General features: G+C 37.2%; 1 protein-coding gene across 49 annotated transcripts in view; it reads left to right on the plus strand.

Annotated features, from left to right (window-relative positions):
• Ptk2 (protein tyrosine kinase 2) overlaps window positions 1–22,730 on the plus strand; it is a 347,380-nt gene that overhangs the window by 226,925 nt on the left and 97,725 nt on the right. For 28 of the 49 annotated variants that reach the window (XM_087187130.1, XM_087187061.1, XM_087187045.1 and 25 more), the window contains 6 exons: window positions 2,291–2,343; window positions 11,379–11,462; window positions 12,528–12,545; window positions 19,221–19,277; window positions 20,522–20,542; window positions 21,608–21,705. In XM_087187130.1, the coding sequence (XP_087043256.1) occupies window positions 2,291–2,343; window positions 11,379–11,462; window positions 12,528–12,545; window positions 19,221–19,277; window positions 20,522–20,542; window positions 21,608–21,705 (331 nt within the window). The remainder of the gene's footprint in view (window positions 1–2,290; window positions 2,344–11,378; window positions 11,463–12,527; window positions 12,546–19,220; window positions 19,278–20,521; window positions 20,543–21,607; window positions 21,706–22,730) is intronic. The other 21 variants (XM_087187134.1, XM_087187136.1, XM_004837892.4 and 18 more) reach the window with 5 other exon arrangements.

Raw genomic sequence — 22,730 nt, forward strand, 5'->3', positions numbered from 1 at the left:
GCCTATCAGGACATGGTACTTAGGGCTTTTATGGGAGCTTGTCACATGTACACTCTCTGCCTGGCATATAGTAGAAAGCCAGACTCCCAGGAGCCTAGCTTACATCATATTGTTCATGCAAACAGTTTAGACACACTGAGTCACCTTATCAATTAGCTAATGATGAAAACTCCTAAAATCCAAGTTCCCAGACCCTAGTCAAGGACAAGGTATGTGATCAGGCCAGCCTAAGGTTCACTGTGTCAACTCTTGTCTACACACCTGTTGAATCTTCCTTGCCAGTTCTGCCCATCATCCTGTCCTTTATGCTGCAGCTCTAGGGACTGTTCTAATTAAAGTTTGGCTAACTAACTTACTGTCACTCTTGGGAAAAGTTCCAATGTTGTTAGCTTACAGATGCCTGCCTGACTGTTCCTTGCTGTCTCCTTCAGCCTCAGTTTTTGCCACCCCTCACATGCTCTTCTTCAACTCCATTGGACTTTTTCAGTTGCTGGAGCAAACATCTGGTCTTTCCCTGCAGGCCATGGTCAGTGTTCTGCCTCTGCATGACACACTCTACCTCTTATTCCTTTTCCTTGCCTTATCCCTGCTTGTCTTCCAGGTTTCATCCCATATCACTTCCCCTTGAAACCCAGGCTCCCAGGCCAGGAGGGCATCCCAGTTGCCTTTTCCTGTAACATCTTCTGCTCATTGGACAGTCGGTTCTCTGATCACCAGGGTCCTGTGGAGTTGCAGACATGACCCTGGCTAAGACCTCAGCTATACCAATTCAGTGCACTGTAACTGTGTGGGTGAAGGAAGGATAGATACAGCAGCTTTCTCCCAGTTTTGAGGCCATGTACTTCACAAAGTCAGCCCTATTGTTAGGCATTAAAGAGTACCCCACCTTGGACCAGGAGCTAATGCATACTAGGTAATCTTCAGTTGTTGAAAGTTCAGGGTGATTTTTGAAGATTAAAACATGAGGGTATCATAAATATAGATTAAAAATGAAGAGATAGTAGGTTAGAAGTAGTAGCAGACTAGAATAACTGAATAAAGAGTGGAATTTCCTCAAATCAGTGGCAGCAACAGACTCTTCCTGCCATTGATCAAAGAAGTGGTAGAAAGCAAGCAAGATGAGAAAGTTGATTGGTAGCATGGCTGAATGAGGATGACAAGGGGAGACTCAGTTTTTGGCAACAGAATAAGAAAGCAAGCAATATAAATTACTTATAAATGAAGATCCAGTTATTTCCCAATGAATACAATTGAAAGACAGTTAAGATTATATGTTAGGAAAATAACTTCAGTTAAGTTTTTTGAAGTTAAATATTTTTCCTTGAAGTTATAAGATATCAAATATTTGCACATTCAGTAAAAGAACTGAACTCTGGCTTTATGATTGTTATAGAGGCTAGGCAGTTTCATGTTGAGTATTTTTAGCTCTTCAAAGAGATACTAGAAGTATTTCTAGTATAAATTCTGTATACTGGAAGAAAATATCCATTCAGTACTTCTATAGTATGTGTTTGTGGACCTAGAAGAGGATTGTTGTTATTTTTTTTTTCTCCTGTCACTCTTAACTCCGCCTGATTGTTGTTATTTTCTTTTTTGGTACCAGGGATCGAACTTGGGTCCTCGCGCTTGCACAGCAGGCAGCGAAACCACTGAGCTAAATCCCTGGCCCCAATTGTTGTTATTTTTAATAAAAAAACCAACATAAATGACATCTAATGAAGCAAATAATCACATACATTAAGATTACCTGTTTGCAGTGTGAAAATAATAATATATGTTAATATACTTCTTGACTTTTTTACATGCTGCAAATTGAAGAAGAACCAGTCATGCTTCCATTTTAAATTTAGAGAAAAAAAATTCAGATCCATGTGTATGGCCCTTTTCTCATAATTTTGAGCAGTCCCTTGCAGTCTGTCATTTAAGTGTAAAATTTTGTACAATTTATGCACACCATTGTGCAGTTTTAAGTCACATGAGTAGCTGTCACAGCAATTCAGTGTTCCTTGTGATGCTGGGGATCAAACCCAGGGCTTTGCACATGCTAGGCAAACACTACCACTAAGCCACACTCCAGTCCAGTTACCTATTTTAATTTCTGTTCTTTAAAACATCAAAGCAGTCTGCCCATGTTGAATATTAGTAGAATCTAATTTTTAAAATATTCACCTAAAATTTAATCTCCCTGGCACATGGCATTGTCCTTTTAATCCAAGGCAGCTCTGTGTTTAAGAGGCCTTGTGGCTTGGTGTAGGTAATGCAGCACTCACCTTTTGTCTGTCTGTTCCAGGTTGGCCAACAATGAAAAGCAGGGTGTCCGAACACATGCTGTCTCCATGTCAGGTAAGGGGCTCAAAGAGCTCAGAGATAGAGCAAGCTGCAAGGGGTGGAAATGTTGTAGCCTGTCCATTCTTAATGTGGTTGCTTAATTCTAGAGTAGTTTATAAAAATAAAGAATTTGTATAATTTTTCCATCACTAAGTTTTAAATATGGTACGTAGATTTTATTTTAGATGAGATGTATATGTGAAATACTAGATTACTTACCAGGTTATATAGAATTCCAGGTTACTTTTTAGTTTTGAAGTCATATTAAATCATATTTACAGTGAAAGATTTTACTTTTGAAGTTGCCATTATAATTAATCTTTGCAGACAGCAGAATTCAATAGAATATACTTACATATTCCTTATTTTTTAAAGCTCAAGAACTGTGAAACATTTTGTAATGGCTATTGTCTTTTCTCATTAACATAAAATGATGGTTGGATATTGGTGTTTTTAAAATATAGTTAAGATATTCCATAACCATTATCTTAACTATTTGCTGTTGTGATGAGTGTGGTGTACTTTTTGTTGGCATGTTTTAAAAATATATGTGCACTTTTTCCCCATCTAAAAATGTGGAAGATAAAGGAAGAAGGAGAAAGTATCTTTCAAGGTCCCAACCTGGGTGTCTTAAGGAACATACCCTGTACTATTTATACACGCACATATATGCACATCATCTGTTCTGAGATATAAATGCAAACATATATGTGTCATTTAGAAAATAATATCTTCTTGATAACTTAATGTCAATATAAAAAGGACTTAGTTCCTGTTTGTTTTGAGTTAGTTTTGTACTTTTGCCTACTTGATACTGAATTCTTTTTTAGTGTTCAATGTAGAAATGTAGCACACTGGTTTTTGTGGTTGTTCACAGACATCCCACCAGCCCTTTCTGCAGAAGTGTTTGTGCTTGTATTTACATGCCTGGCAGAGATAGTGACAATGCATGTTGTAGTGTCAGCTGAGGGATCACTGGTCACCTCTCAAGGCAATGGAGAGCAGTTCTTAATGCCAGTGTCAGGTTGCCACATGTTCTCCAGGAAACTGAAATCATCCTTCAAGCCTAATCGAAGACTTAGGGTGTAGCTGCAGGTTTCTAGAAGTGACACAGGGGTGCCAGACAGCCTTCAACATTTGTGCTTGTTTGGTCCATTGTGGGAACAGAGACTCAGTGAGAGAAACCACTATATCCTGTAGTAGGAGAAGGGAAGCAGCCACAGGGCATCTGAGACTATTCTGTAGAATGGGTGAGATCTGAGCTGGCCTCTGAGTAACTCATAAACACTGTGGTCTGTCTCCATGCCAGCCTGAAAGGCAGTTTTGGGGATGAGTCCCAGGATCCCATGACTTCTGGCTGCTATATTTACCACACGCACTCCCTACAGCTCCTCAGGCATGAGAGCACGCTGAAATGTTCTTCTGTTGCGCTGATGAGTCCTGTTCTTGATATCTGTCTTCAGGTCATAAAGTGGATCCTACCTTCAAATTTTGTCCTTCTATTTTGCCAATCTCTTTTCGTCAATACCCTCCATTCTTTAGATTTGAACCCCAGCATTTCTTTTAGCAGATGGTCTTCAACAAGCATCAGCATTTTACTTTCCTAGCCAACTCCTCCTTTGTGTTCTCCTACTTTTCATCCTGTTTTAGAGGCACATTAAGAAGAAAGTTGGCTGACTTTTAGGTGCAAGAGATGCTGTTCCAGGCTTTGGTTTATGTTTTGCCCTTAAAACAGTCAAATGAAATAGTTTCTCTTCATGCCAGAGAAGTTAAGTAACTTTCTCGAGATTACATACCTAGCAAAAGGTAGAGTCCTTGCTGAAGCTCAAGTATCTGAGTTCAACAACCCCCATCTTCATTTCTTATGATTCTGACTCTGTGTTTTTTTTCCTAGCTGTACCTTAACAAGGAGATCATATTTCCTTCTCTCTTACTTCTTTGATTGCTACCACATTGATTTAAATAGACAAAAATTTAGTACCCATCAGCTGATGCTCAGGCTCTTTAACTCAGCCCTTGAAGGCCAGCTACCTGTTACCTGCTCTTCCCTCCTTCAGTTGTTTCTCAGCCACATTAAATTGGGATTGTGGTTCCCCCTTTATCTCTATAGCTTTGCTGGAGCTTTCCTATTCACCCCATTCTTCTTATCATTATATTATTGTCTCTCTGTTCTCCAGAGCTAGTGATACTTTGATATGTGACTGTCACTGGCTGATTTATAATCTAGGCAGAGAAGAATGATGAGTGTCCAGTGGATAGTTAATGATATGGCTAATTTATCTAGAGTCCTTTTAGTCCTTAGTCATTTTACCCACTGTTTGCTTTCTTAGGCAGAGTGAGAATAACTAGTATGGTATTTTTCTACCTTTCACAAAGACTATAAACTTAGCATCTTCCTGAAGCCTGTGCACACTCCATTGATGGTACCCTTACCCCAAACACTGATATTCAGCATTTCTAGGAATATCTCTGCTCAGCTTATAACCTGGAAAACCAATGTATTAACAAATCCCAAGGTTATTTCTCTGTTGTCCTTTACCTCTTGTTCAGCATATTATACTGGCGTTCTGTGGCCAAGGCCCTGCTCCTGCCAGGCCCTGTGGAATCTTGCATTTTCTCTCCACTGCAAACCTGTTCTGTCTGCAGGCGAGTGGGGCGAGGCTGCAGTCTAACTATATGCAAGCAGCATAGATTATCTTCTCCTTTGTCATACATCAGTTCATTAACTGCAACAAACCCTACAGATAGACGTTATTCCAGTTGTACATTTCCCATTTACATTAATCCATTCAACAGATAGTTGAGTAGTTTGTATACCAACCACTATGCTAGATGCATTTCTTAGGAGAGTTCATCTTTGAAATTTAGACAATCTTTCTCTATAAAAGTAAGATTAGCAAAGATTCAGAAAAATACTTGATAGAATTTCGTATTTCTGTGGTGCTAAAAAGGAAATTTAGGCTTGTAGAGCTCAGACAGGCCTCAGCATGTGTCCAAGAAGAGTCTAGTGTTACAGTCAGCCCTGAGTGATCTGTGGGTGCGCTCAGAAAGGGAGGTGTAACCTGCATGATCGGGTTACTGCTGGAATCGTGAGTACACAGAAAAACAGATATTTTCAAATCAGTGATTAAAGCTGAATTTCAAATATTTTGAAGACTTAAATCTGGTTTGTTAATTTTTTGTGTTTGTGGGAGTTTGTTTTTGGTAAGCAGACCCTTGCTTAAGAGGTAAAATATTAGACATAATCAGAAATACATGATGCTGATGCCATTTCATTATGTCCATGGCTCTTGTTTGGACTTTACGTAAGACTGTAAATTATACTTTTTCTTTTTGTATCTCTTATCATGAAAATGAGTGAGTCCAGTGATCTTTTTCATCTGCCAGTAAAAGTGTTTGGTTTGTCTCCACCAAGACCTTTGTGCTAGAAAGACAAATGTATCACCTTGGAATACTTTTTTCAACATTATAAATTTTTTAAAATTTAACAAATTATTTTGGTTTGATTATTAATCACACAGCATGATTTTTGTATATAAGATTACTTTTAGGTATTTCAACTTAGTGACTGAAAATTATAAATTATTAAGGAAAAATTTAACAAAAATAAATGTATCAAGCTGTTTCGTTGCAGTTCTTTAAAAAATCATACATGGAGGGGCTGGGGATTTAGCTCAGTGGTTCCGTCACCTGCCTCGAAAGCACAAGGTCCTGAGTTCGATCCCTGGTACCAAAAAAAAAAACATACATGGAGCTGAGCATGGTGGCACACGCCTGTAATCCTAGCACTTGGGAGGCTGATCCAAGAGGATCACCCAAAGTTTGAGGCCAGCCTAGGCTACATTAGTGAGTTCAAGGCCAGCCTGAACTACAAAGGGAAATTCTGTCTCAAAAAACCAAAAAAAAAAAAAAAAAAAAAACATGGAAAAGTGCTTTTAAACTGTAGAGTTCTATGTAATATAAGGTGGTGGAGTATATAATAATGACTGCATCTATTTTCCTGTGGTATTTACATACCAGGTCTGTTGCACATTCATTGCTGTGCCCACTACATTGTAAAGAAAAGAATTATTCACTTAAGAATGAGGCTTGGGGATTATTCCTGGCAGGTCCACTTGCATTGTCTTATCTTAACCATAGGACATCTTCACTATATTTCCACTCTACAGATGAGGAAATTATGACTCTCACAGTTTAACTAACTTAGCTTGGTTCACATAGCTCATGAGTAATAGATGAAGGCTCAGATCTTGGACACCAAGGCTCATTCTCTTTGTTAATTCCCACTGATTTATTCCAAACGCTTGATGTGTGTGAATTGGAGCAATACTTTACTGTGTGTGTCCATTATAGTTTTTTCCTCATTTAGCAGGAATAATTATAGTACTGAATCTTCTGTTAAAATTCAAACATCGGCCCTGTGTTCAAGATTGAGTTGAGAGCTACTTGTGTCTGGCTTTAAACTGTAGCTTCAGGTTTGATAATGCCATGGTTTCCAGGATAGTTTCTTCTGCTTAGTGCTTGATTTAGATGACAGCTTTTCTGAATTTGGAGGGGAAAAAAACCGTGCCCTGATTTTAGGGTATTATTACCTAGTACATATGAAGTTCATTTTTATAAATTACGTGCTTTATAATATAGTCAAAATGTTACTGATAATCACATATGCAAAATGGCAGGTACTGGATGTTACTGACATGGAGTACTGGAAATTATTCTAGTTTGATATGGTGTTAGGAGAGACTCTCAGCCATTGAGAAGCTTGCAGTCGACCTTGACTTCGTAGACTCCCACTGGCTGTTGTGTTATGTATGGGTAAGGATGTGAATGAACATAGCCCAGCCATGCTGCCTCTTGTCTCAGCCCTCACGTCCTACCCGATCAGCATTTGAATCTTGCCTGCTATAGTAAGATTTGAGGGTGCTACTTAGTCACATTGCTCTTTTTTGTGATTTCTAAAGGAGTTGAAAACACTCTGAAGTCACATACATAATCAGCATCATGGGCTGCAAACTAGTGTCTTGAAAGAGGTACTTGAGGCAAAATGACCTCCGACTTATCCTGACACTGAATTCAAGTTTTCAGCTTCAGGCATTTCTGATGAACTTGCAGGCCTGCCTGGCAGGGAGTAGACTGAGGCACATTCAAATTTTAAAAGACCAACTGAAAAGATAAACGATGATTTTTGTTTTTACAAACTCTTGTCCCCACAAATCTGTCACCTCAGTCCTGTAAATTTTGTTTCCAGAAGAATTTTGTTCCCTAGTAGCTTCTGTATTATATAGGGAATGAAATGCTTCATGAAAGTACTTTTCGCAGAACTTTGCTTCTGTCTTTTATAATGGTGTATGCTTCATAGTTGGAAGTATACTAGAGTATACTCAAGTATTCTTGACTCATGGTGTAATCCCCTGACTAAACTGATTAAAATGTTAATAAACTTTTAGCTTTTTAAACAGTTGATTACTAGAATGCAATTAAAAGGTCTGGTTCTTTTCTACTTTTCAGAGAGATGCTTTGATCTTTCAAATACAGTGTTAGAATTAGACTTCACCCCAGCCCCTACCCTTTGTTTGTATCACATGGTGACTGTACAGTAAGTATGAATTAAAATAAAACTGAACAAGTCAAAACAAACCATAGAAAGGAACAAATACTGTATATGTTGTCTCTAAATTACTTCTTTCATAGAAAATTTTAAGCATATACAGAAGAGAGAATAGAGTTCTATAATAATTTTCCACATTCATTTTACCCAAATTCAGTGGTGAAAAATTTATCACCAATCTTATTTCACTTCTACCCCCAGCCTCTTACACAGACACACAGTTCCCATTGGTTATTTTATAGCAAACCCAAGGCATATTTCACCTGTAAATATTTCTTTAAAATAGCTTTTTTAGAAACAGTATCAGATAGCCAGTGGTCACATTGCCCTGATTACCCCATTTCACACTTGGATTTGTCCCAACAAGAGTCAAACACTGTTGAATTTTCTCAGTGCCCCTCCAGTATCTGTCAGCTAACCCTCCCTGTTTGTTGGTTTGTAATTGTAGCTGTCTGTGGAAGAATTACAGCACTTAACTTACAGTTTCTACATTCCGAATGTGTTGAATTATATTTTTGTGACATTGTTTTTCTTTATCCTGTCATCTCTGGGCCCTTTGTTACCTATAAGCTCTTTACTAGGATTTAAAGATGTTTGAAGCCAGGTGTGGTAGTGCATACTTGTAATCCCAGCTACCCAGGAGGCTGAGGCAGGAGAATCACAAGTTTGAGGTGAACCTGGGCAACTTAGCAAAACTCTTTCAAAATAAAAAATATAAAGGGCTGAGATTGTAGCTCACATTACTGATTCACTCTTGACATTGTAACCAGTTCCTTCTACCTTTCAGGTTCTTGTTTTGGGGCAACCAAAATTGAAGCTGACAAAAATAGCAAGCGATAGGGAATGGCCAAATGTGTGTTTAATAGAAAGAATAAAAGGCAAAGCTTCCCACTTGTCAGGGAAGGGTTCCATAAAACAGACACCATAAATGTTTAAGTCCAGGGGCTTTTTATACAGTTTTTGGTGTAGGTGAACATGACAGAACACAGGGGTGCTGCTGGTTGCAGGTAGGCCTTTAATGCCTGGAAAGCAAACTACTTTGTTTTAGATTTCACTTCTTCCAAGGCTTCTCCCGTTTGTTTAAGAACCTGTGTTTTGTCCCTTGTATTTTATTACCCCCTGATGGTCAGTGTGGTTAAGTTAATTATTCGGTTACTTTGATAAGTTAATTCACTTAAGACTTGACTTTTAGTTTACTTTGGGTTCACTATCCAGGACCTGTGTCTTATCTGCCTAACTTCCTCTGTCTTCTGGTTTCAACATCTTTCAGAATAAAAAGCACAGCCTACAAGGTCTTAGACTCTCTGGCCTTCTGTTATCTCTCTGAGTGTGCCTGCCATCTCCCCTGGCCCCCTAATGCTAAAGCTTCATTTATCATCCTGACCACCATCCTGTTCCTCTGCATGTCTGCTGTGAGCCCTGCCTGTACTGGCCTTCCCAGATATGTACATACCCACTGCCTTGCCTCCTAGAGATCCTTGCAAACACCTCCTTCTGTAATTACAAATTACAGGTTGCAGCACTACATGAAAATACTCCCTGTCCCCCTTCTGCTTTGTTTGTCCTCATAGCACTTATATATAGACAGACCGTATCACTTATTTTATTTGTCTTTCTATTATGCTAGCTAAACTCAATAAATTAAGGGTTTCAGGGTCTGATTTGTTTACTACTGTAATCCCAGGACTTATCTAATATGCATAGTTCATGGTAGGTGCTCCAAAAATACAATGAAAATGATCATTTTTAGTAAAACAAGTCTTGATACCTTTTTTCTGATGCAAGATGATATTCTTGGTATTATTCAAGAAAAGTTGTACTTAACATCTTAAAAAATTACTTGCTTTTAAGTTAATATAGAGGCTATGCATGCCATCATTTAAAAATAGTAGAGAAATAAGAGCGGGCACTTGTCCAGTAGCTACTCTGAGCCAGCTGTCCAGGGAATCCTCCCTCAGCTATACCTGAGGTAGCTTCTGTTATTATCCTGTTTTACAATTAAGAAAACAGAAACAAAAGTTGGGTAACTTTCCAAGGTCAGAGTGTTTGAATCCAGATTGTCTGGCTCCAGAGCCCATATTCCCTTTATTTTTATTTTATCATGATTTCATTCTTAGAAAGTGACACAAATAGTAAATGTAGTCTCAAAAATTCTTTACTCAAATCCACTGTGCCTAGTGTGTTTTTCTTAAGACCAAAGACGATATCTTACATAATTGAGTATCATTATTAAAATCAAGAAATTTAATACTGATAGAATGCTTTTGTCCACAATCTATTCGTTCATATTTCATCCCAGTAACCTCCCACATAGCTCTTGCCTACTGATCCTCCCCTCCCACACCCAAATCCAGAATCCCATCCATTTTCACACAGAGCATTAAATTGTTGAGTCAGACCCATCTTCAGCAATAGACCTGAGAGCACTGTACTCTAAGGCCACATAGGAAGTCTGGAAATGTGGTATGTGATGAAAGTAGCTTTTCAAATCAAGCAGTAAGGTGAAGTAATCAGTAAATCCCATTGGAGACAAACATAGCATTTGAAAAATACTAACTGAAGCATACATTTCAGCTCCTCTCATTCCTATTCCTTGTATGTTGGTACTGTCAGATGAGATTGTTGCCATCTTGTTGACCAAATGGTCCTGACCATCATTCTCTCTGAGTCCATGCTTGAAGTCAGGACTTTATTGATGGTGCCCTACATGTCTGAGTACTGTATGTCAATCACATGTTACATCTGCAGCATCTTGAAGGCTTCATTCCTTGGTTGCACTTGACTGATACATGTCCACTGTTGCCGTATTATAATTCTTGCTTCTCTGTTCTCACTGCTTAACTAGAGAAAGCTGCGTTTTAAATGAGTTCTGAGTACATGAATGAGTGAGCAAGTGAATATAAATAATGCAGGTTTTTGCAGCCTATGTATTCAAACATCCTCATCACTGGTTTTTTATGTTAAGGTAATATAGATGTGTGTGTTTGTCTTAGGTGATGAGTTGGGGTAAATTGCTGAGATAACTCTTTCACAGTGAGACCCACTAGTTTTCTACAAATTTGTCTTTATGGTTGAATGTTCTTGATTCTTGAATTATTTATTGGTCTTTTTGTTTTGTGTTTCATTTTGTTTTGGCTCTGTTATTTATAAAAATATCTGTATCTTCAGTAGTTGACTCTCCAGAACTGGGAGCATTTCATTATGTCTTCTTTTGTATCCACTGCTAATCTTTGCCAAAATATGAAATCACATTCTAAAATACCAGTTTTTTTAAGCCACAAGTCAATCATAGGTAAGAAATAAGGCATGCCAGTAATAAAAGAAAAGCATTGCAATTTTGTATCGTTTTTAATAGATGTGCCTTAAAATGTAACAAAGGATGTCTTTTGTATTGAAATAATTTGTTTCTGTTTTTCTTTCCTCCTCTTGCCTCTTTATAAAGGAGTCAGTCACTGCCAACATAAAGTTACGAAAGCTAGGCGCTTTCTCCCTTTGGTCTTCTGTTCCCATGAACCTCCTCCTACCGGTACTGCGCTGAATTTGCATAGGCTGTCCTATTAACCAGAGCATTCCTGTGAAACTAACTCTAACCAGATTCTTATAGATTGTCCTGAACAGATCAGACCTTTACTAAATATGTGTATGTGTTGTCCACTGCCTAGAAGCGATAACTGGGGAAAAGGTTTTGCGTCTCACAATCTTTGGGCTGCTCTCTTGAATAGATTTGTTTGCCTAATTGCTGGTTTTTAATGCATGCCAGGGCAAGAAGTAGCTTCCCAGTTTTGTGTTTTCCAAGTGTTTTTCCACAGGAGTTGGAAAGACCACATTTTTTGCTGAGTAGATTTCCTAATACAGAATGAAACTGAATGAAGGAGATAGGGCGAATCCTAGGTGTGTGCTCTTTAGGATTTGGGGACACATGTTCAGGGTTGCGGCATAGATGAGACAGACATGTCATTTGGAGAATTCTCTAGAAAGGTATTATTTTCTTATGAATGTTGAAACAGTAATTTCTCCAAAATGTTTAGAACAGAATGTATTGTTTTGTACAGATTTGGAGAGCTTCAAGTTCTGCAGTCCCCTACAGTTCTTAGTAGCAGGCCTGGCCTAATATTTCTCCCATGTGATATTAAAATTCCATCAGCTCATTGGGATAGATATGCCATGGGCTTGTTCCCCTAGTTGTCATTTAATGTGCACATTAGTGATGTTTGTTTTCTTTTTATCTAAGAGTACACAAATTCTCTTTGAACAAGGTAGAAGCCATTTTTAACATTTATTTGTGAGAAACAAATTAATTCCTCAGTGTAGTAGAAACTAATTTAAACCCTACAATACTGCTATATAACCTCATATAATATATTGGAACCTTAAAACTTGGCATAATATCCTTCAATTCAAATAAATACTCTACTACTGCAATCTTTCTTTTGTCTTTTGAATTAGACTTTGGGGGTGATTTTGTTATTTTTCTGACGTTTTGATTTGCTTGTCATTTTAATAGTGTGTTTCCTTTCTCTTCCCCCTCTTTCCTGTCTTCTTCCCTCTGTTCCCTGTTCCTCCTTTCTTTGCATGCCACCTGGATCTACAGATGAAATTAGTGGGGACGGTAATATTTATTTTCACATTTGTGTTACTGCTGTGAGATAATTATTTATGGAAATACAATCCAGTATTAAATGAAAGGCAGAATGTGGTTTTGATCCAATAGAATCAAGTAGAAAATGCTATGAGAAAATGATCTCCTAATCATTTAGGTGGGGCTTTGACATAAAAAGAAATAATATCTCAGTAGTAAATTTGAGTTGTGTATATTCATAACAGATTTTCCAGATTTCATTATTTAACATACAGAGTTTTAGGAAGTTGTCAACAGCATTTCAGCAAAATTAGTTACACTTGGAAACTGTAATTTCTCAAAAAAAATATGTATATACATACACATACATCCTATATGTGAAAGTGATTTTTAAGAGTCAAACTGACATCAAGATAATTTCAACAATAATGATGTTTTTTCAAACAGTTGACAATACTTAATAAGATAGAAATTTTTAAATTACATTTTAGTGTCTTATGTTTCTCATTTACTTCATGTATGATCTACATGAGCCTTTATACTTCTTTATACCAAAGGAGTGAGATTTTATAAGCTAAAATGAGAGAGGGTTGCATATTTTCCCCTCATGATTGAAAGAATACTTTCACTGATGATTTCACCTCTATTCATTTCTTGATGTGATAGAGATTGATAACCTGCATTGAATGAACAAAGCAATTGCAGTGAAACACCTTAACTAAATATGACTTTAGAAAAGTACTTATTCTTCACAGGATTTGAAGCCAGAAGGGTTAAGCTCCCTTTCTAGATTGTTTCTTTCTTTCTTTTTTTTTTCTTTTTTTGTTTTGTTTTGTGGAATCAGGCATGGAACTCAGGACCTTCCCCTTGCCAAGCAGGCACTGGCACCACTGAGCTAAACCTCCAGCCTAGATTGATTTCTTGATAGTAACAAATTAGCAGCTGCTATTCATTGAGAGCCTCCTGTCTGTGGGCATCTTACCTACTGGATTCCTCACTCTCAGCAATCCCTCAAGTATCATTGGGAGGTACTGTTTTGCAGATGAGGAAACAAGTGGTCAGAGATTAGTATTTAGGTCACGGCTTCAGCCTCATCTTTATCATCTGCCCTATCCTGTCAACAACTATTGAATGACCTCAAACATATTGCTCTATCCACTGCATTTCCCTCTGGAAAAAGGCTCACTTGATTGTTGTGAGGATTACTGTGAAACATACAAATTTAAACATCTACCAACAAATGTACCACATATTGATAGACTCTAAGCTTTTCACATATTTCCCCACATTGGAATTTCCCAATACTGTGAATGATGAGCAGCCCAAGCAAATATACTTGTCCCCGTCTATACTTACAAGTGACTAATTGAGCCTTAAAGATTTACTCACTTGATCTTGGTCATAGTTCATACAGTAAAGCCTGTGGACCTAGTAGCCTACCTGTTCTGGTACTGCCTCTTGAGTTAGTGGTATTTTCACATTTTCAGTGGTTCAGGAGAAAACATCAAAAGAAAACCAGTATTTGTGATACCAAAATTACCTAAAGTCCATATTTCAGTATCTATTAGTAAAGTTCCGTTGGAACATAGCCCCACCAACCCACTTGTTTATATGGTGTCTGTGGCTGTTCCCAGACTGTAATTTGAACAGCAAAGCTGAATAGCTGCCAGAAAGACTGTATAGGTAGCACAGTCTTTAAAAATTTCCTATCTGCTGAGTTCCATCCCTGGTACCAAAAAAAACTCCGATCTGGCCTTTCACAGAAAACGTGCCAATCCCTAGTCTAGCTCACTTAGCTACTTAATTACAGGGCAAAGCTGAGTTCATCTTGGCTCCAAGAAAACAACTCTTTGTACTGCTTCATGGTGCCATGAACTTTATGGCACATCTGGGTTATCCAGCTTGGATTAAGAGATTTAATACAGCTTGGATTAAATTGGTCAGTCCTTCTGAATTGCCTGAATAATCTAGTCACCGTAAAGATATTAGTGCAAGGGATAGGGGATTCGTCAAACTTCCTAGCCCTCTCATTAGGCCCCATCTCCCTGGGGAGCATCAGGGAAGCAAGTTAAGGGAACAAGTTGTCAGAATTGCTGATACCCACACCAGCGCACAGATGCTGCCAAGAAGGGAAGACAAGCAGAGACAATCACTGCCTCATACATGGAATATTATACAGGTTTATTTAGCTGGCAAGGTTTTGAGCTTGAAGGATTTTATGCAGTTCCTGGAATTGATAAACCAGTACATACCCCCCAAATGCCATCCACAACAGCTCCAGAGACATCAGGCCCTTTAAGTGACAGAACATAAGTCTTTAATGTTATCTATGTTCATAACTTTAGTAGTAACTATATGTCTCTCTTACTTTGCTTTAAAAGGAGAAGTTAATAACTATTTTCTCCTCTTTTGTTCCCTATTATTTTCTGAGCTGTTTCTGTCCTTTTACTAGGTTTTCCCATCTTTTAAATTTACCATACCATTCAAATTATGCTATCCAAATTTCTAAAGTCTCCTTTTTACAGATTTGATTACTTTTTTTTTTTTTTTGTAAGAAAAAAACCTATGTTGCCCAGGCTGGCCTTGAAGTCCTGGGCCCGTGCAAACCTCCTGCCTCAGCCTCCTGCATAGCTGAGAATACAGGCATATGGCACTGCACCCAGATTTAAATGTTTTATTTTAAATCTTTAACTCATGGACCCAGCATCTTAAAATCCTTTTCCAAATTCAGATTTAGATGAGCTTTCCTATTAGCATCCCTGAAGCAAAATTCTGCCCTTGTTAAGGGAAAAAAAAATTCCCAAAATATCCTTGGAGGAACTTTTGATAGTTTCAAAGCAAAAAGTATTTTGTCTGTCAGATGAAAGTTCCATAAATTTTTTGGAAGATGATAATGAATGACACATAGTAACTCACAGCCCTAGCTCTGTGCTATAAAACTGCTGAATACCAGCCTGCCACTGAGTGACTCTGGGGTCTTAAGTTATATATCTTGTTTGTGCCTCAGCTTCCTGCCTATAAAACAGGGAGGATGATTGTAGTAACACCCCAGGAAATTCCACTACGGATTAAACAATAGTATACATAGTTGTTTATGACACTGTCTAGTATATGGTAAATTTACAGCCCTGTTGTTGTCATCGTTACATGAAGAATACAGATCTAGCTTCCTCATCTATGCCCAGATCTTTAAAATGATTTTCTTTTTCTCTATCTTTTCCTTTTATAATACCACTGTTTGGGGGAAGGGGAGGCAATTTTAGACTGGGATCCAAATTTTCAGAGTCCTCGACTATGTAAAAATAGCTGTCAGATCACTGTCCTGATTTCTTAGAGTCCTAAAAACCAGGAAAGGATAAAATTGAACTGATGCAATAAAAAGAATTCTTGGAGACTGGGAAATGTACTCAGTAGTGGAACACTTGCCTAGCATGCTTAAGGTTCTTTTGAACTTCTACAGAGAAACAGAGACAGAGACAGACAGATAAAGGTAAGAGACAGACATAGAGATAAAGATAGAGAGAGACTAGGGAATTGCCACATGGAACTCGTAAGTAGAGGGTTACAAATCTTTACAAGATTCATGTCCCTTCAGCATTGTTCACTCTCCCATAAGAGTCAACCCATGAAATTCATTCCAGTAAAATTTTCTATTTACATTACAGCAAAGTATAAATTCCTGACCCCAAATATTAATTTCTAGGTAGCTGTTTCCCAGGTTTTATATAAAGTTCACATAGCTCTTTTAAAAGTTAGTTTCCTGTGATTTTATTAACTAATAGAAATGTAAGCAACATGATTCTTCCCAAATCAGTGTTGTAAGGTAGCCTGATACACATTAGGCATTTTATTTTTATTCCTTCAGAATTGTTTCAGGGGTTGATAACTCTACTGGGGGGTCTTCTATGATAGTCCTTGAAGGCACTACAGTCAAATCAAGACTGACTAAAAGGACAAGCACACAGGAATCTCACCCTCTGAACTCCAGATCCCTCCCAGAGAGCCCGCACAAGAAGCAAAACAAGATAGGAGCTTCCATGTCTTGATTGTCTGTCATGTCCAGGGTCACATCTCAACTTTATATGTGTCTCCTGTAATCCTCATAACAACCCCACAAGGTCAATGATGCTCTTATTTTACATGTGAGATCACAACAGAAGCATAGCTAGGTGAAGTGACTTCCCAAAAGTCAAATGTTTACTGTGGCTTGTTCCGTGCACAGCAGCAGCTTGACTATTCACTGTCTGTGCCACCTTAACACAGAGTATGGGCATACATCATCCTATTAGTGTACTGTTGCAGTACAGTCATCTTTGTCACTTTATCCCCTGAATTCTGCCTTCTGTGCCAGGTGCTATTTTAGATGTAAACAAGGTATATGAGGGTTCTCCAGCAAACACTCTGTTCTGGAGAAGTAAAAAGACCAGATACAAAGGAAGCAAAATAATATGTGGTATTTGTAGGTAATGAGGATAGTAAATCTCAGGGAACATGATTAAGAGCAAATGGGATGGGGCAAATTAGGTTGAGGAGACTTTTCTGAATAGGTGGCATGGCTCATGGTAAGTGCTGGGCCTGAGGTCACTGCTGTTGCTGTCATCCTCAGTTTCATACCCTCCTTTGTGCAGGCAGTAGACACCTATTACTTGGCTTCTGGTCAGGTTGCTGTGATCCCCTGCAGCCCTGCAAGCTGTGGTGCTTGTGGTGTGGAGTCTGAAATGCCTGATGAGCCAAACTCAGAGCCAAGTGCAGGGTTGTTGAAGTTCCTGAACAGTTTAAGGCAGGACAGCAGATGTAAGAAGCCTGTGTATCTTTCCTTCTGAGAACCCTGCCCACTAGGGTCAGCCAAAGGCATATACTGTTTCACATGAAAGGAGGCAGAAAGGAAACTGAGGCCACTGTTTCTGGAAATGCAGGCTTGGTTGCATTTGTTTTCTGAGAGGAGTGTCATGAAGCTGAGGCTGCTAAATTCCAGAATAAGGAGAAAATGGGGCTGGGGATTTAGCTCAGTGGTTTCGCTGCCTGCTGCGCAAGTGCAAGGACCCGAGTTCGATCCCTGGTACCAAAAAATAAATAAATAAGGAGAAAATGATAGTCACATAGATAAGTCCATCTGTGTGACTTATGTGGCTTCTGTAATCTTAGCTATTAGAGATGCCTCCATGCTTAGTCTTTGTTGCTACAGGTTCCTGCACAGATCCCAGATTTTTATTCACAAGTTCTTTTGATAAACTCCCTTACACAAAAGCAAAGCTGAAGGCCTATGGGATGCCAATTTGCTGTTCTTGGTGTTTACAGAGAAGAGGATAAGAGAGAAATATGGAAATAAGAAAATGTAAGGTTTAAATTTTTTTCTTTAATTCTGTAAGTAGTGTTTATTTATAAACATATGAATAACACAAAGTATCCCACCATCATATAGGCCTTCATACTTTGTATGTGATACGTGTCTGAACGAGAATTGACATTATGTTCTACCAGCCAGACATTTTTTTTTAGCATTTGTTTCTGATACATATTAAATATATTCATCATGGCAGATTTTAATCACTTTTGATAATGATTATACAAATTCTTCCAGTTACTGATTTAATATCAATCATTACCATTACAGTATGTGCAACAATTAATGTCCTAATGACTGGGAAAGATACACATTCTCTATTTCCTTTGACTTCTGTACCTTTAATATCTGAGTGAAGTACTAATGGCAGCACAGAAGAAAATACTTGTAGCTGTTAGTTCTTCTAGAGTTAAACAGGCAAGTCAGGTCAGCTATCAGAAAGAACTTAATGACCCCCAGAAATGAAAGGCCTAGCAGCACAGTCCTTACACATGGAGCAGCTAAGGGTTCTCCTTTTTCCAGAAAGAGGAAAACAAACTGAACTCATAGTTTTCTAGCATAAAATTTGTTTAGAGGATAATTGTTTTCTTCAAAGGAGTGTGGTGTTTGTTTTTGTTTAATTTCCTGTTAATCCAGTGGTAGATTTTTAAGTTGCTGCATTACCAAAAGGAACAAGTGGAAACTTTAAAACTCCTAGACATTACGGTATCTCATTTTAATGCACTGCTTGTTTTTGCTTTGTTCTTTTTGGTAAATCTTTTTACATTTTTGACATGAATATATACTCTTCAAATATCTGAGCTAAAAAGTTACAGAAGATAAATTTCAGGGTTGCAGTCTTCAACTCTGAATAAATGAAATAAATCAGCCCAGTCAGTCTCTTCAAAAATTGGGTCACCATTTGTTCTCTGAAGGAGAAGTTTCAGATTATGCTGTTGAGTCTAGTAATTAGTAAAATCATACTTGGTTTTGAAGATGCCCATCTTGTTTGGAGAGGTCCCAGTGGGCAACAGTGTGGTTTTAAACATGTATTTGTTGTAGCTGAGGAGAGTTCTGCAGTCAGCACAGATGGGTTAATTTGAATCCTACACATATTTATTTCATATCTTTCTGTTTTTTTACAAGGGCTTTCTGTGTTCGCCTGTTTGCTGTCTGATAAACAAGTCTGTGTATTATAACATGTTGGACAATGATGTCACTTTTATTTCCATAAATGACTCTAGTGAATAAAAATTGAGTAATAGTGTTTTAAGAATATTTCAGCATAGTAGGGGGTTAGGCAGATCAACTTTTGCGTTTTATTAGTGGCCAACATGTCAAATACTTAACCTCTACCAATGTTTCTGTTTCCTTTGTTACAGAGACAGATGATTATGCTGAGATTATAGATGAAGAAGACACTTACACCATGCCTTCAAGTAAGTAGACTTCTCATTTTGTTTTTGCTCAGATTTGACAGATAGCACTTCATATATAAAAGTTTTAGATATTTATTATCCTTTGAGAACTTCATTGAGTACTTAACAGAAATGCTTTTCTCAGCCTTTAGAATTCTGTATGGGTCCACTCTTAAGATGAGAAGCGTAAAACACAAGTGTCTGTAATAATTTAGTTGAGTTATAAGGTTTTTGTAATCTTGTTTTCTGGCATTGTGATAATAGATTGATTATTTTCCCTCTGATGAAAATTAGTAATAAAGTGTACACACATGTAAGAATTGCATTTCTCCCTTGAAATTATTCATTACTGTCATTGACTAACCAATACAAACAGCTTCCAGCCTTCAGTCCTTAACGCTTCAGTGGGAGGAGGGTGGGGACAGATCCCTTAGATGACCTACACACAGCCTGAAAATATCAAGGTGCTCTTCTCTCTATGACAGTGCAGCTTTCTGGCAGAGGAGAATCTGGATGCCCCAGATCTTGAATTGGATAAGCACTTAAAATTTTGTTTTAACTCTACCTCTTCAAGAAGTTTCAGAATCCTTAGTAATTTGAATGTCCCAATTTCAGTAGATTTCTGTAGAGCTAAATATTTTAAGTTCTTTATTGTTGTTATTTTAAGTTCTTTATTATTTTGGATTTTCTATATACAATGAGAAATCACCAAAACAAAGTGAACCAACCAGGCCTCTGATGCATTTTCCTGGTCAGCTCCCTTGTGGTCTTTCAAGAGTCCTTTTATCAGAGAGTGAGTGTAACCCAGGCAAGAGTTGAAACTTACGTGTATGAGTTTTGACTACCAATAGCAATTTGGAAGAATGTCTAAACTTAGGTTAGTTTTGGGGGCTTTTTTTAGGGAGCAGGGTTGATTAGCCATTTAGTCTTTTGTACATTTCTGCAGAGAATCCACATTTGTATTTGCATATTTATTCCTGCTTGAAAGGAAATGTCTGACAAAGCTACCTTTTATCCAAATCCTACAAAAATGAGTTATAAAATAGGAATTTATGAGATAGGTACTTAAAGGCATTACTTAAATAACATTGAGTTAACTTAAAGATAGCTTTTATTTCTGTTCTTTTTTACTCGTTTGTACTTAAAATACTTAATAAAGTAATATTAGTGAAATGTACTCTCCAAATTTGTTGTTGTTAACCTATTTGCTATTAGTTATTTCTAAGCAAGGTCTTCAATTTTTTTCTCTCTTAATTGCAATACAGAAAGCTATGGAATAGATGAAGGTAACAGGATTCCTTTGAAATAACTGCATTTGCTTGCAATTGCAACTGGAGTGATTTGAGATATTTCAGTTTTCATTTAACTTTTATTTTTAAATTATTTATCATTGATTTACTCATACTGTTAAATCAATGAAATTACTAGCTAAAGTGATTTTAAAGAGGAAAACAATTATGTAAAATCTGGGCCAGATGTTCTGCCAGCTTCTAATTTGACCACCAGAGGGAAGGTTTTAAATACGTGGCTGTTTTATTTCATTGGTGATGATACTAATGGAATACATACAGTATGGATTATGGGGATGAAAGTCTTACTTGAAATAAATTAAAATATCAGGTAGTTAATTGAATTAATATTCAATCTACTATTGTTGCTGATGGGTATTTTCTTTCCATATGCCTCAGCAGTCTATTAAGTAATTGATTTTTGTGTAACTCACAATTTAATATATTACTTTGAGGCACATGGTCTCAAGAGTTGATTCTGATACGTTCAACCTTGTTTTGAAGTCATCTAATTTTGCAATTAGTGTTTAGGAACTACCTCTTTAAACTCTTTTAGCTCCATAATAATCTAGAGATAGGATTATCATGAAGTGGAAAACTCTTAAACTTTCAAAACATAAAGTTCACTCGTGACACTTTTATGTCACCTCTATATTTACAAATTTTAGTTATTTTTAAAATAACTGCCTCAAATAATTGTTTTTAAAGCCTTCATATATGAATTCCTAAATTAATAGCTCTTATTAAGCATGTAATACTTGGTACAATTATTTAGATAACTATTAAGTAGATACAAAATAAATTAGACATTCAGAGACTCCTGGGAACAGCATGAAAAATAAATCTACCTTTAACAGAATTCATTGTTTTTATCCAATACCATAACTGATACAGAAATTCCTTTTAAAGTGTTAAGAGAATTCCACTCCGTTTAAAGCCTTTTTATATATTGATATACTACACATGAAGTTTTTGCTCATGGATGATTTATATATCAAGTTTTGTTTATGTATTTGGAATATTGTACTTCTTATTTATTGCTCAACGGGTCATGTTTTGCAGCCAGGGATTATGAGATTCAGAGAGAAAGAATAGAACTTGGACGATGTATTGGAGAAGGCCAATTTGGTGATGTACATCAGGGCGTGTATATGAGTCCAGTAAGTCTTTAACCACTACTAAAAATCTGGGCTAAGGTTGAATGTTCAAGTTTAAATTGTCTCTTGTTTGTCTTTGTAAGCTGTTAGTTCTTCTGGGTATTTATACTTGTCTTTTGTGAAGCTCACTGGACATATCAACTTATTTGGTATATTCAGAAATCAAAAGAAGGTAAAATTAGCTCTGATCAGGCTGGCTCTGTCTTAATAATTCAACATGTGTGTCATCTGTAGATTTCATTGGTAACTTTTCATATCAGATGACCAGAGTCAATAGCAGTTAGCAATACTCACTTCCACTTCTTGTGTCTTCAAGAAAAGAACAAGGGCTTGGGATTTACCTCAGTGGTTCCACCGCCTGCCTCACAAGCACAAGGTCCCGAGTTCCATCCCTGATACCAAAAAAAGAAAGAAAAGAACATTTATTTGCCATGGTTTACCCTCCAAAAAATATTAGTGAATGTGTATAATTTAGTACTTCTTAGTATATTTCAGAATTATATAGCCATCACTGTATTCAATTTAAGAATATATTCACCTCCTCAGAAAATCAACATACATTGGCAATTACTATACACACCACCTCCCCCAGCCTCTTATACTGCTCTCTCCTTTGTCAGTTTTCCTGTTCTGAGTATTTCAGATAAATGGAATTATACATGTGGTCTTTTCCTTTTCATTGTGAAATAATGTTCCTTTGTATAGATATACCACCTTTTGTTTATCCATTCTTCAGTTTTTAGAGATCTGAGTTTTCTCTAATTTTTGATTATTAAAGTGTGGCTGTGAATATTCATGTACATGTTTTATGTGGATATAGTTTGTCAGTTTTCTTTTGTATATAATCAGAGGTAGAATGGTTTCCTCATCAGTAACTGTCTTTAATTTTTTCATAAACTGCCAAGCTGATTTTAAGGCACCTACCCCATTTTCCTCCCTCACCATATCCTCACCAGCACTGTATGTCTTTAATTATTATTAGATTGGTGAGTTTTTTAAAGTGACATTTTAGAATTAGTACACATTTG

Source organism: Heterocephalus glaber, unplaced genomic scaffold, assembly GCF_053883595.1.
Source record: "Heterocephalus glaber isolate CG9 unplaced genomic scaffold, H.glaber_assembly_v1.0 deba00000281, whole genome shotgun sequence".
In the NCBI taxonomy this organism is placed as follows: Eukaryota; Metazoa; Chordata; class Mammalia; order Rodentia; family Bathyergidae; genus Heterocephalus; species Heterocephalus glaber.